The sequence below is a fragment of the Doryrhamphus excisus genome, chromosome 22, assembly GCF_030265055.1.
Source record: "Doryrhamphus excisus isolate RoL2022-K1 chromosome 22, RoL_Dexc_1.0, whole genome shotgun sequence".
Classification (NCBI taxonomy): Eukaryota; Metazoa; Chordata; class Actinopteri; order Syngnathiformes; family Syngnathidae; genus Doryrhamphus; species Doryrhamphus excisus.
Genome location: NC_080487.1, coordinates 6379880 through 6395646, shown reverse-complemented (window position 1 = coordinate 6395646; position 15767 = coordinate 6379880). Strand labels below are relative to the sequence as shown.

Here is a 15767-nt window from a genome sequence, read left to right as displayed (position 1 = left end):
AGACAGGTAAAGTGGAATATTCCACTTACTTAAGCAAGGGTTTCTCCAGTATGGGTGACGGCGTGAAGGCACTGAGGCAGCAGGCCAGCAGCAGCCAGCCTTGCAGGCTACTCTGCTCTTCACGTTGGTCCCACGTGTGGTAAGCCAATTGGGCCAGGATCTCATCCCTCAAAGCAGGACGCATCTGGCCTTTCTCGATGATGTAGTTTCCCAACATCTGCTCCTGCCAGCTGCTGAGGTCCGATTCACCGGTGAACCGCATGATCTAAGCAACAATACAATTGTAAGTAACATAACGAACAAATGTAAGATTCCTCATCGCTTCCCATACCAGTTTATGGAGCTCCAGTGCAATCCTGGCATCGTCTAATTCAAGCGGGGTGAGGGGTCTCTGGAGGGGAGTTCCTTGGGGTTGGCACCACGTATCCTGGGAGCAAAAATAAACTCAAATGAACTACAATCAACTTTATGTGTTACTAATTCAACATGGGACAACATAGGATAAAGTAACCTTGGGACACTTGAACCTTAACCTAAACTCAACCTAAACCTGAACTGTGGATGCTATTAATGGTAATGGTAATGGTTTGATTTCATTTAAACATGCATCAGATTACAATTGAGTGCATCCCATAATCAGTTCACAGTTCCACATGTCCAAAAGGAGTAGGAAGAAGCAAAGCTAATTAAATCCTACCCCTCCATCTGGTACTTTTACAATCAGTAACTGTTACATTTGTTCACTTTCTGCTTTCCTAATATAGTTTCAGGTTTTTTCATTTAAATTTTCATAAATGTTCATACATTATCATACATTATCATACATGTTCATACATTTTCAATTAAAATTAAAATTAAAATTAAAATTATTTTAATTTTAAATAATTTTAAATAATTTTAAATATTTTTTAATGAATTCTTTATAAATTTAATTTTAAAATTTATAAAATGTATCTAAAATTATTTAAAATGAAAAGAAAATGAAAATGAACATTAATTTTAATTTTAATTTTGTCACATACCAAAGTACAAGGTGATATGAGCATCGAATGACATAATGGGTACCATAGTAAGTGTCAATATAGTGATATATATAGCACATCATGACTGGTTCAAGACTCTTCATCCTTGTATTTAGCAAACATCAACTGCTTGTATTGTTTCTTGAATTGGCTCATCGTTGTGCATTGTTTGAGGTCCTTACTCAATCCATTCCATAGTTTGATTCCACATACTGAAATGCTATGGCTTTTTAACGTAGTCCTAGGGTCGAGAACTGTTACCACAGGGATAACTGGCTTGTGGCGGCCAAGCGTTCATAGCAACGTCGCTTTTTGATCCTTCGATGTTGGCTCTTCCTATCATTGTGAAGCAGAATTCACCAAGCGTTGGATTGCTCACCAACTAATACGGAACGTGAGCTGGGTTTAGACCGTCGTGAGACAGGTTAGTTTTACCCTACTGATGATGTGTCGTTGCAACAGTAATCCTGTTGCCAAAATGCCAAAACGGGTCGAGAACTCCTATATATTTTCTATATACATTATATATCTATATGAAATGGTATGATACACGGTTCAACCCAACCTGGATGGGACAATCCACCTTATGGACGGTTGGTTTCAATACATTTCGCCCTATGAACGAACTGAATGACTCATTGACAAAATGGCAGCGACCAAACTCGCAATGGAGATTGACAGCCTTAAAAAGCCAATGAATGTGTGAGACTGGCCTTCAACATGGACTTGACATAGTTGGAGAAGGGATGTCTGTCGATGTCCTGAGGCAGACTGAGCTGGTGCATCGCCTTCACTTGTGGAGATGCAACCTCTCTCACTGTTGATGCATGTTGATGCCCTGTTGGAAACACAACAATACGACAGTTAGCAGTGCGTTACTTGAGTGGACGGGAGGGTTTCGCCACACAAATCGGTACAGTGGAACCCTGGTTAGCCTGATTAATCCGTTCCAGAAGGTCCGCCAAAAGCAGGTATGTGTCCAATTCGAGTTTTGTGTGCAGTAAACAATTGCAAATGCATTCATTTTCCATTGCTGGTCCTCACAAGGGTCACAGGGTCAGCGAGAGGCGGGGCCCACTTGTGGCCAGCCAATCACAGGGCACATACTATAGACAAACAACCATTCACACTCACATTCATAGCAATGGACAATTTGGAGTCGCCAATTAACCTAGCATGTTTTTGGAATGTTGGAGAATTGAACTCGGGTCTGCGCGCTAACCACTCGACTACCGTGCAGCCTATTCCAAATGATAAAAATTATATAAATGAAGGGGATAAATGAGCATTTGAGGTTACTTTTACCTTGACTGAGGACGAGATTCCTGATATTAGCGTTCCCAAAGACAACAAGGACAACACCTTCTTGTTTTGCCATGAGTTATTTCTTGAATTCAATAGTGCTTCTCACCTCATTCATTCATTCATTTTATACCGCTTTTTCCTCACGAGGGTTACGGGGGGGGTGCTGGAGCCTATCCCAGCTGTCGTCAGGCGAGAGGCGGGGCCCACTGGTGGCCAGCCAATCATAGGGCACATATAGACAACCATTCCCACTCACATGCATACCTATGGACAATTTGGAGTCGCCAATTAACCTAGCATGTTTTTGGAATGTGGGAGAATTGAACTCGGGTCTGCGCGCTAACCACTCGACCGCCGTGCAGCCTATTCCAAGTGATAAAAATTATATAAATGAAGGGGATAAATGAGCATTTGAGGTTACTTTTACCTTGACTGAGGATGAGATTCCTGATATTCGCTTTAGCAAAGACACAACAAGGACAACACCTTCTTGTTTTGCCGTAAGTTATTCAATAGTGCTTCTCACCTCATTAATTTTCTACTGCTTTTTCCTCACGAGGGTCGCGGGGGGTGCTATAGCCTATCCCAGCTGTCGTCGGGCGAGAGGTGGGGCCCACTGGTGGCCAGCCAATCACAGGGCACATATAGACAAACAACCATTCACACTCACATTCATACCTATGGATAATTTGGAGTGGCCAATTAACCTAGCATGTTTTTGGAATGTGGGAGGATTGAGGTTACTTTTACCTTGACTGAGGATGAGATTCCTGATATGAGCGTTCCCAAAGACACAACAAGGACAACACCTTCTTGTTTTGCCGTGAGTTACTTCTTGAAATCAATTGTGCGTCTCACCTCAATAACCCAAAATGGATCCTGAGATGTGCCAGAGAAGTGCCAGCAATTTTTTTTGCTGTTTTTTTTTTGAAGGTTATGAAAACGTTATTGTAAATTAAATTTGAAATTATAAAAACTAATTTTTGAGTCAACAGCATAGACGGGTTATGTAGCTGACTTGCAGTTCAGGTTGCCATTTTGTTAGCAAGCTTAGCAAGGAGTGAGAACACAGCCGGACTGACTCAATGACAGCATGACGACACACGCGTCATAAAACGGAAAATGTACACAAAACTGAAGCAAAACACAGACGTCGATTTTCAACATTGACGCAAAAACACTCCAGCTAACCGGGGTTTTCACTGTATCCATGTCTTTATTCATCGCTGCCATTACCTGCTGCACCGCGAAACCTTGCTGACAGCTCAGCTGGGATCTCCAACATCCCCACATCCTACCAAGAAGCATACAAGTTAAAAATAATCACGTATGGAAGAATAAAGTGCACTTTCTCTTACCATGGTTAGGAGCGCTGATGCCGTTTTCAAAGTGGCGGCTTTCTTTTTGTCTGGAATTTGCTTCAAATGGAAAGAAACAAGCAAACATTGAAACGACTGTGACTGTGCGTTCCCTTCCTACCTTATTGATCTTAGGTAAGCCTTTTATGATAGGCTCCTGACACACCCACACACCCACACACCCCGCCTTTGCACAACAAGCCATGGAGTGCCAAAGGTCCAAGTTGTCACCGCAGTGTTTTGCTTTTATTGTCGATATTATTACGCATCCATTATCTCATCATTCAGATTTTCCGAATCTTTATCAGTATATGAAAACATGATTATTCCAATCTCATACGCCCATCTCACAATGTTGACAAAAGTAAAACCGAATCTCAGCACCCCCAAACGCAACCTCAAAGACTTGAAGGTTTCTCCCATTGCGGGATGAATACAGTGGTAAGAGTATATATAAGTTTAAGGACTTACGTTTAAGGAATTACTGATCATTTGTTCCAGGGGTCTCAAACTCAATTTACTTGGGGGCCACTGGAGCTAGGGTCTGGGTCAGTTTTTCAAAAAAAAAAAAAAAAAAAAATTTTTTTAAAACTTTGCTTTGGTTCCAATTTTCTACAATAAAAGCTCTGATAAAACATTCCACTGTTCTCAAATATCTTACTTTTTATTTTTCTACACAAAATAAGATGAAAAATAAATAAACAAATCAAGAATAAAAAAATCAATCAGTAATAAATAAATAAATATAATAATAACAATAAAACAGCAAATAATAAAAACTTAAGAAACCACATATAGTTGGTGGGTAGACAAATTATTTTTTTCAGATTAAAATGAACAAAGCATTATTAGAGCCCTGTAGACATGACAAAACACGACTATAGTCACATTTATACTCTTTTTATTTACAACATATTGCGCAACTGCAGGGTCTTGAGACACATGCTAACTCGCAAACTAGAGAGCTAGCGACCTAAACGGTAGCCTTCAAGTTATTTCCTTTAAACTTAAATAGCCAAAAACTTACCACTTCCACACGGATAGGGAGGATAACTATTAACAGTTATTTAACCTTTAACATGAACATTAATCAAACGTAATAATTTTTTCTGGGTACATGATACCATACAGCATCCATATCAAACTTGCGCGGGCCGCACTAACATTAAACTTTCATATCAAGGCAGGGGCCTCAAACTAGTGTCCTGCGGGCCACATTGCGGTGTTTGAGACCCCTGATTTGTTCCCTTCCTGCATTTAAATGTTACCATTTTCTCACAATATTCGTTCTTCCAAGCAAAACCATTATATGATATAGTACACATCAAGTATTCAATATTACTGCTTTATCCAAAATGTGTTTCCCTTACTGGTAAACGAAGACCAGACTCATCCATTCAGAAGACGCTATAACCGTTTCATTCAAAACATTTTAGCTGATGATGTAAGACAATAAGAAAAGAGCAGCAAGTACAAACCGATTAGCGGTGGAGGTTCACCAGAATATTTTCAGGAGTACGGAGAGGAACGCCGTGGCTTCACATTGCAGACGGAAAGGTTGAAGTCCATAAATAGAGGAGGACGAGGAAGAGGCATAAAGTGTGCAAAGAGACTCGGCAAGATAAGGGAAGCTACGAGGAAGTTGTTGCCGATGACACTTTTCCTCAGTTTCTTTGATGGTACTATCATCAACCACGAGGAAATACCATTTCCTTTCTGCTGTATTGAACTGCAGGGTCTTGAGACACATGCTAACTCGCAAACTAGAGAGCTAGCGACCTAAACGGTAGCCTTCAAGTTATTTCCTTTAAACTTAAATAGCCAAAAACTTACCACTTCCACACGGATAGGGAGGATAACTATTAACAGTTATTTAACCTTTAACATGAACATTAATCAAATGTAATATTTTTTTCTGGGTACATGATACCATATATGCAGATTCATAGTTTCATTGTTTTCATATTTGAACCTGAATGTATGATTATGATCCTGTGTACATTAGAGAATATCCATAATTATTGGACATTGAAAATGAATGGCATTCATACCCTTGATGAGCGTATGTCAAGGTCGGACAGCAAGGACACCTACTTTCCTCCAATGGCGTCTCTTTATGGTGTTCCTGGTTATCATCATCACAGCCCAGAACTGAGTAAAGGACTGCTTCAGGCGCTTGTAGTACTTCCTGGGAATCATGAGAGGACAGACACGTACTGGACAAAGTCACTTGGAGACGGATCCAAAGTAATCAAACAGCCACATGAGTAGCTAAAAACGATTTGTTTTATGACCTGTTGTATCCGAGCCTACTGAAATACAAAGTATTTTCAGTAATAAGTAATACAAAGTAAACAGTATAGGTACTGGTTATATATATCACTATATGGACAGTTACTATGGTATACATAATGTCATTGCATTAAACCTATGGTAATGGTAATGGTTTTATTTCATTTGAACATGCATCAGATTACAATTGAGTGCATCCCATAATCAGTTCACAGTTCCACATGTCCAAAAGGAGTAGGAAGAAGCAAAGCTTATTAAATCCTACCCCTCCATCTGGTACTTTTACAATCAGTAACTGTTACATTTGTTCACTTCCTGCTTTCCTAATAGTTTTTTTTTAATTAAATTAAATTAAATTAAATTAATGTATTAATAATACATTACAATTAATAATATATTAGTGATATATAGTATAGCACATCATGACTGGTTCAAGACTCTTCATCCTTGTATTTAGCAAACATCAACTGCTTGTATTGTTTCTTGAATTGGCTCATCGTTGTGCATTGTTTGAGGTCCTTACTCAATCCATTCCATAGTTTGATTCCACATACTGAAATGCTATGGCTTTTTAACGTAGTCCTAGCATAGAAGTGTTTCAAATGTACTTCTTCCCTGAGATCATATTTCTCCTCTCTTGTAGAGAAGTATTGGATGACATTTTTAGCTAATTGGTTATTTTTAGCCTTATGCATTATTTTAGCTGTTTGAAGATGAACTATATCAGCAAGTTGAAGTATTTGTGATTTTAGAAATAAGGAGTTAGTATGTTCTCTGTAGGCGGCATTATGAATTATCCTTACTGACCTTTTTTGCAGTACATTTAGCGAGTGAAGATTGCTTTTATAGTTATTAGCCCATATTTCCACACATTAAATTTGACAGGAGTTTTAGTCGGAAGTTCATATAAAGTCGTCATAAACATGAAGGCCTCGTCTTTTGGGGTTTGGAAGGATTTACTTCAACCATTCTTTTGCTACACTCTAATAGGAAAATGTGTTTCAATGTTATATCAATAAACCAAAGCATGCAGTGACTCGGGCAACCACTGTAGGTTATTTGAGTGTATTACTTTTTTTTGTGAAAACATAGTCACCATAAGCTTATCTGGAAGCAGATCTGGAACCCATGAATATAGTCAGATTTATTCATCTGAGATGGATTGGATTAATTTGGATTTAAAAGTGGTCGTCAGTGCAATGCTCCAGTACCACTGGCGGCGAAACATCACCAGAAGATGATGTTACCACCACCATGTTGGACAGCATCCTGGACAAGGTCAAACTTAGAACCTGCATCTGCAGATGTTTAGGAGTGCATCCAAAAGACTTTTCCCAAATTCTTCCATCGGCATGGAGCTTCTTGCACTTTCCCATCGTGCGAGTATTGGTCATCAATTATCATCACGAACAAGGAGTGTTTGATGAAAACTATTATCACATACTACAGTATTAATTGTCCCTGTACCCTAGAAACCGCCCATGAATGATACGGGAAAAGGCCGAAATGATACTGTGTCAAAGCCCAGGGCAGTGATACTGATAAAATATAGAGTTTAACCATGTCCAGTATCAGCCCCCGTAGCTGTCCACTGAAACAACCAATCAGAGAACAGCACACGAGTGCTTAGTGCCTAGTGCTTCTCCAGTCACCAAAAAACCCAAACTTGATTAATGGAACTTTAATTGTCAGACATTGATAAGATAAGACTGTTGATAAAATATTATTGTTGAAATATTTTTGCAATTATTGTGTTTACACTGTTTAGATATAATACAGTAAACCTCAGATATATCGGATTCAATTGTTCCCACTGGTTTTGTTCGATATAAGCGAAATCCGTTATATGCGTATACCGCAAAATGTCCGTTTTACGCATTTATCGGATTTATATCCGGTATATGCGTAAATCGGATTGTATCCGTTATAAAAAGGCACTTCCTTGACTATGTTTCCAATGTACCTGGACGCGCAGGCAACGCTGCAAATGACGTCGTATAGCGGCCTGTCACGATTCGGCGAATCGGAGCGCCACGATGCGACCATCCGATATATGCGAGGGAAATTTAATGGAAATGCATTGGAACGGGACTGGAGATTTTGTCCGAAATAGGCAAAATCCGTTATAAAAAATCTGATATACGTATGCAATGAATTTTTATTGGAAATGCATTACAGAAAAATCGGTTCTTTTTTATCTGTCCGTTGTGAGCGAATTTCCAATATATCCAAGTCCGATATATCCGAGGTTTACTGTACATGTAATAAACTGAAAAATTTTCTAGAAACAAAATTGTATTTTGATTAAATAGTACGTGATAATAAGCTCATGATTAAATAGTATGTGATAATAAGATCATCACATGGTTTGTCTGGTATCAGGCCCAGTATCATGCCCCCGCGTTCTAGTATCGTACTGACACTTGGGGGCATGATACTTGGCCTGATACCAGACAAACCATGTGATAACCTATAATTCCATCCTGTCAAAAGAATGGTTCAAAAAATATTTTGGGGCCCCAAAGAACTATGGCATTCACGTCCACGATGAAGCTTGTAACCACAACTGCATCTCCTTCATTATCAAGTTTTATTTAGCGCTAAACGAGTGTTCGCTATGTTGTGTTTGTTTTGAAGCCAAAGTGACAAGATGGGCGAGCGCTATGATTTCATATTGTTTGTAGAAGCGACACCTGGTCTGATGTCCACGGATATGACTCTGGATGATGATAGCTTTCTGCTTGAAGAACTTGAAATTTCTCCTGCACAGAAAACCCCTGATGTTCCGCTGGATGGTGACTGCGGCCCACGTCTGAGTGCTATTCCACTTCTCCTCCAGCTGGCGGTACAGGAGTTCCTTCAGAAACACCTACAGCACACAGGGAAGCATGAATGCATACTGAACATGAACATACTGAATGTAAAGAGGCAGAACACCATTAGTGGGTGTTGTGGGACTGAGAGGAAGCAGTGGTTCAGAGAGGCTAAAGTCCAAACCTGGAAAACGGCTGAGCTAAAGCAAGGGTGTGTACAGCCAAGCCACATGAAAAGATAAGGAAGGAAGTTATAATAGAGACTTAGGAAAAACACTTAAGTCACGTTATGTCAATATTGATCCTAAACTGCTCCAAGTGATGTTGTAGTGTAGACGTTTGTAGTTTAGAGATGACATATTGAAACATAACACCTTTGTCAGTCCCAGCTGGTATTGCCCCTCCTCCGCCCCGAGCAAATCCAAAAGAGTCAGTGCATGGTCTCGGTCTGTCACATGACTGGAGGGCTGGGTGGAGAAGACGCCGTACCTGCCAAATACAAACACCAGCTACAATGGAGTTACTCCTTGTGATTCATTCAGGCTAAGAATGGTTACATGAAAGAATACCACTCACACTCAATTCAACATGTCCGAAAAGGAGTAGGAAGAAGCAGTTCTTATTTAATGCCACTCCTTCCCCTTATCTGAGCAATTAACGTATTTTCTGGACTATAAGTCGCTCCGGAGTATAAGTCGCACAATGGCAAAAATGCATAATTAGGTAGGAAAAAACATAGTACATAAGTCACACTGGAGTATAAGTCGCACAATGCCAAAAATGCATAATTAGGTTGCAAAAAACATACATAAGTCGCACTGGAGTATAAGTCTCACAAGGCCAAAAATACATAATTAGGTTGCAAAAAACATACATAAGTCGCACTGAAGTATAACTCTCAGAAGGCCAAAAATGCATAATTAGGTTGCAAAAAACATACATAAGTCGCACAATGCCAAAAATGCATAATTAGGTTGCAAAAAACATACATAAGTCGCACTGGAGTATAAGTCTCACAAGGCCAAAAATGCATAATTAGGTTGCAAAAAACATACATAAGTCGCACAATGCCAAAAATGTATAATTAGGTTGCAAAAAACATACATAAGTCGCACTGGAATATAAGTCTCACAAGGCCAAAAATGCATAATTAGGTATAAAAAAAACATACATAAGTCGCACTGAAGTATAACTCTCAGAAGGCCAAAAATGCATAATTAGGTTGCAAAAAACATACATAAGTCGCACTGAAGTATAACTCTCAGAAGGCCAAAAATGCATAATTAGGTTGCAAAAAACATACATAAGTCGCACAATGCCAAAAATGTATAATTAGGTTGCAAAAAACATACATAAGTCGCACTGGAATATAAGTCTCACAAGGCCAAAAATGCATAATTAGGTATAAAAAAAAAACATACATAAGTCGCACTGGAGTATAAGTCTCACAAGGCCAAAAATACATAATTAGGTTGCAAAAAACATACATAAGTCGCACTGGAGTATAAGTCTCACAAGGCCAAAAATACATAATTAGGTTGCAAAAAACATACATAAGTCGCACTGAAGTATAACTCTCAGAAGGCCAAAAATGCATAATTAGGTTGCAAAAAACATACATAAGTCGCACTGGAGTATAAGTCTCACAAGGCCAAAAATGCATAATTAGGTTGCAAAAACATACATAAGTCACACAATGCCAAAAATGTATAATTAGGTTGCAAAAAACATACATAAGTCGCACTGGAATATAAGTCTCACAAGGCCAAAAATGCATAATTAGGTATAAAAAAAAAACATACATAAGTCGCACTGGAGTATAAGTCTCACAAGGCCAAAAATACATAATTAGGTTGCAAAAAACATACGTATATCGCACTGCAGTATAAGTCTCACAAGGCCAAAAATGCATAATTAGGTAGAAAAAAAACATAAGTCGCACTGGAGTATAAATCTCCCAAGGCCAAAAGTGCATAATTATGTTGCAAAAAACATACATAAGTCACACTGGAGTATAAGTGGCATTTTTTGCGGGTAATTTATTTTCCAAACTACTTGACCAAAACAGACATTACGTCCTCTTGGAAGGCAAGTTCTAACAATAAAAGAATAGAGAACAGACTGAATAGGTGTAAGATATGCTAACACAATGGTTATTCAGCTACACAAAAAAGTTTCCAGTTTATGTAACATAAACACTTTTTTTCATTTATAAGTCGCAGGCACAGCCAACCTAAGAAAAAAAGTGCGACTTATAGTCCATAAAAAACGGTACTCATGGTTTGTTCACTTGTGGGGTTTAAATGGTAATAAATAAATTAGGGCTACCCTAGAATAGCCGGCGATTAGACTGATGTGAGTCTGATTCCGCCACCGATTGAGCGACTCAAGTCTGTCAGTGCATCACGATGAAAGCGACACAGGCTGACAACAAAAAGATAGTGACTGATAAAAGTGTGTGATGAAGGAATTATGAGGCTGTTCAATTCTGACAGTGAAGACGATGACTTTGATGGTTTTAGTGTGCAGGAGAAAAATGAAGACAGCCATGAATGACTTCTCTGGTATTGAGTCAATGTTAATAATTGTGATTTTAGAAATAAAGGGTGTACTTTTATGGTAGGGTTAGGGTTAGGATTTTTGTGTACAGCTTTAAGGCTGCGCCCATTCCCTGTTAAACCACACCCAGTTATTCCACAGCCACTCCATGTACGGATCCAGATCCAGATAGTGTTATACTCAGTCATCCCTAGTAGTTATGTCATTATAACACCAGAGAAGCATTTGGAGTGACCATTGTCTTCCCCTAACAAGACCGTAGACCGTACCTCTCAAGGAAGTAGCCGTACAAGAGGCGTATAGGATAACCCTCTTTCCGAACATGGATGGCCTCCAACATCCCAGTCTGCTTAAGCTGGGCTGACACATAATCCACATCAAACATCCCAGGAAGCTGATAAAAAACAGAAGCATGCATTTAGGATGGCAGACATTTCCATACTTGGATTAATCGTCTTCAATACCAACTGTTACCTTACTGTAGTTTGGCTTGAGACAATGGATGAAAAGGGTTCGACATCTATAGAAACACACAAACACATGATCAAGAAATGATTTAGCCTGAAGGCACTACCTGCAGTAATGGTTTAATGGTTTAGTTTTATTTGATCAGGTTACTATGGAATGCGTCATATAATCAGTTCACAGTTCCACATGTCCAAAAGGAGTAGGAAGAAGCAAAGTTTATTAAATCCGACCCCTCCATCTGGTACTTTTACAGTCCGTTATTGTTATATTTGTTCACTTCCTGTCTTCCTGGTATGATTTTTTTTTTCTCCCATAACAAAAAGCGCTGGCATCATCTGCAAATAATACCAAGTCTTCATAGCTTTGCAGATGTCAATGGTAATTGTGCACACGGTTCGTAAGTGTATTTGTAAGACACACATTTTTAGGGGGGCTTCAGCCCCCCCTAAAATGTTCTTAAGTCCCCCTAAATAATGTCATATTTTTTATTGATTTAAAAAAAAAAGATTTTTTTTAATTAAAAAAATATCTCTGAAACCCCCCCAAATAATTTGATAATTATTGATTTTTTAAAATTTGTTATTGATTTTTTACATTTTTTCGTACAAACAAATATCTGACAAATTTCAGATAATAGGGCAAAAGCAGGCGGATAAGCAAGCCAATAAGCAAGCTAATATTAGCCTAAATAATTTGATGTTCTTTTTATAGATTTTTTTTTCAAAAAAAAAATTGACAAATTTTATATAATAGGGCAAAAGCAGGCTAATAAGCAAGCCAATAAGCAGGCTAATACCAGCCTGGCTTTATCGTTGGTTTTATGTACGTATTTTTATACTTTGGATACTTCCTTCTCATTTTTGTTCAACTTTCCCCTGAAATTTTTGTATTAAATTCATATGCAGACTTAAACCCAGTGGCGTCATTAGGCCTATTTTAGGGGGGCTTCAACCCCCCCTAAAATGTTCTTAAGGCCCCCTAAATAATTTGATATTTTTATTGATTTTTTATTATTATATATTTATTTATTTTTACAACAAAAAAAAATCTCTGACAAATATCATATATTAGGGCAAAAGCAGGCTAATAAGCAAGCCAATAAGCAGCCTAATACTAGCGTACTACTAGTAGTAATATCACCCCCTAAAATGTTTTTAAGCCCCCCTAAATAATTTGATATTTTTTAAAAAATTTTATTGATTTTTTTTTTACAAAAAAAATCTGACAAATTTCATATATTAGGGCAAAAGCAGGCTAATAAGCAAGCCAATAAGCAGGCTAATACTAGCTTACTAGTAGTAGTAATATCACCCCCTAACCCCCTAAAATGTTCTTAAGCCCCCCCCTAAATAATTTGATATTATTTATTTATTTTTTAAATTTTGTATTGATTTTTTTTTACAAAAATAATCTCTGACAAATTTCATATAATAGGGCAAAAGCAGGCTAATAAGCAAGCCAATAAGCAGGCTAATACCCGCCTACTAGTAGTAGTAATTATCAGAAGAAGAATAATGATAGTAATAATAATAATAATAAGCTAATTAATAATATAATAATGATTATTATATCATTGATCACTGTCCACTGGACAGAATGGTTGCAGAGCTTGAGCAGCGGTTTTGCAGTGTAGATTGTGTGTACTTGTGTACATTTAATGATGGTCTAAAAGTATTAAAAGTATCTCTACTAAATCTGTCCAAAAGTTGGAAAGTTATATCCCGGTTCTTGTTCCTTATTTGTTTTTTGGATTTTTTTGGAATGTCTACTACATTCATTCATATCCTGTGCATCTCCAGGAGGCTAAGCCCCCCCTGTCCTCAGAACCAAGTGACGCCCCTGGACGAGACAATGTATGAGATTACATGACAAGATTTTAATATTCATTTGAAGAAAAGTACTTTGAAGCGACCCGGCAGAAACTGACATCAGACCTGTTTAGCGCCCCAAACCCAAGATTGCCAAAGGCTGTCCTGGAGATTTCACAACACCGCCGAAGACTACAATGTGGTACCTTTCCAAGCGGTTGGTGAGTTCCGTCAGGGAATGAAGGAAATGCGATGCGGCGGTTGAGGACTGCTGGTGAAAACCTTTCCTTCTCCAGTCTAACTCTCTTTGTTGCACGTATTTGGTCTTAACTTTTCCGAACAGCTCTGACACCATCTGATTGGCAGCCATGTACCAAGGAGGAAAAGAAATGGTCGTTAGTATTGCCGTTCACGGGTAATTTTGAAATGCAATTAATCCCATTGACTAAATAGCCAATCCAGTTGTTTCACCTTTAAATGACTGCTGGCAAAAAGTTCCACCACTTCTGTTTTGAATTGGTCGTGGTTCTTATTAAGAAAATTGTGGACCTGAGAAAAGGAAATACTTTTAGAAAAGCATGAGAACCGCATATTTGTGCAGGTGTACTCGTACCTGGTAGGTGACAGTCCCAGCGTAGTGGTAGATGGTAAATGCTGGCACAGGCTTTGTGGGCTTGGCATAGTAAGGACTGTTTCCATGGTGGTAGTGGCACTTCTGGAGGAAGGTGTGATCGGTGGCCTGTGAAGATAAAACTATCAAACCTTGCGGTCCAACAGTGGCGTCATTCAGCCTAAAGCCCCCTAAATAATTTGATATTTTCTATTGATTTTGTTTTATTTTTTTATAGATTTTTTTTTAAACAAAAAAAATCTGACAAATTTCATATAACAGGGCAAAAGCAGGCAAATAAGCAAGCCAATAAGCAGGCTAATACTAGCCTAAATAATTTGATATTTTGTATTGATTTAAAAAAAAATGTATAGCTTTTTTTTTACAAAAAAATAGGACAAATTTCATATAATAGGGCAAAAGCAGGCAAATGAGCAAGCCAATAAGAAAGCTAATACTAGCCTAAATAATTTTATATTTTGTATTGATTTTTAAAAATAATTTACAGATTTTTTTTTTTACAAAAACTAGGGCAAAAGCAGGCTAATAAGCAAGCCAATAAGCAGGCTGCTACTAGCCTACTAGTAGTAGTAATAATCACCCCCAAACCCCTAAAATGTTCTTAAGCCCCCCTAAATAATTTGATATTTTTTATTGTTTTTTTTTTATCGATTTTTTTTTTGTCCAAAAAAAAATATCTGACAAATTTCATACAATAGGGCAAAAGCAGGTGAATAAGCAAGCCAATCTTAAATATTAGCCTACTAGTAGCCTACAGGATAATCACCCCCTAACCCCCTAAAATGTTCTTAAGCCCCCCTGAATAATTTGATATGTTTTTATTGATTTTTAAAAATTTCTATTGATTTTTTTTTGCACAAAATAAATATCTGACAAATTTCATATAATAGGGCAAAAGCAGGCTAATAAGCAAGCCAATCAGCAGGCTAATACTAGCCTACCAGTAGTAGTAATAATCACCCCCTAACCCCCTAAAATGTTCTTAAGCCCCCCAAATAATTTCATGTTTTTTAAAAAAACTTTGTACAAACAAATATCTGACAAATTTCATATAATAGGGAAAAAGCAGGCTAATAAGCAAGCCAATAAGCAGGCTAATACTAGCCGACTAGTAGTAGTAATAATCACCCCCTAAAATGTTCTTAAGCCCCCCTAAATAATTTGACATTTTTTCTTGTTTTTTTGTACAAAAAATATCTGATAAATTTCATATAATAGGGCAAAATCAGGCAAGAAAGCAAGCCAATATGCATGCTAATACTAGCCTACTAGTAGTAGTAATAATCACCCCCAAACCCCCTAAAATGTTCTTAAGCCCCCCTAAATAATTTGATATTATTTATTGATTTTTTTTTAAAAAATTGATTTTTTTGTACAAAATAAATATCTGACAAATTTCATATAATAGGGCAAAAGCAGGCTAACAAGCAAGCCAATAAGCAGGCTAATACTAGCCTACTAGTAGTAGTAGCCAATAAGCGGGCTAATAATAGCCTAAATAATTTAGCTTA

The 15767-nt window shown here is 37.8% G+C and overlaps 1 protein-coding gene across 1 annotated transcript in view; it reads right to left on the bottom strand.

The window, feature by feature from the left end:
• The window catches only part of myo15b (myosin XVB), a 56912-nt gene that overhangs the window by 28898 nt on the left and 12247 nt on the right, over positions 1 to 15767 (bottom strand). Inside the window, exons 17-29 of the mRNA XM_058061327.1 lie at positions 14239 to 14364; positions 14097 to 14174; positions 13832 to 13980; positions 11824 to 11869; positions 11619 to 11743; positions 9165 to 9279; positions 8671 to 8846; positions 5780 to 5873; positions 3686 to 3745; positions 3564 to 3621; positions 1736 to 1860; positions 332 to 427; positions 30 to 265 (exon numbers count right to left, since the gene is read on the bottom strand). Of these exons, the coding sequence (XP_057917310.1) occupies positions 30 to 265; positions 332 to 427; positions 1736 to 1860; positions 3564 to 3621; positions 3686 to 3745; positions 5780 to 5873; positions 8671 to 8846; positions 9165 to 9279; positions 11619 to 11743; positions 11824 to 11869; positions 13832 to 13980; positions 14097 to 14174; positions 14239 to 14364 (1484 nt within the window). The remainder of the gene's footprint in view (positions 1 to 29; positions 266 to 331; positions 428 to 1735; positions 1861 to 3563; positions 3622 to 3685; positions 3746 to 5779; positions 5874 to 8670; positions 8847 to 9164; positions 9280 to 11618; positions 11744 to 11823; positions 11870 to 13831; positions 13981 to 14096; positions 14175 to 14238; positions 14365 to 15767) is intronic.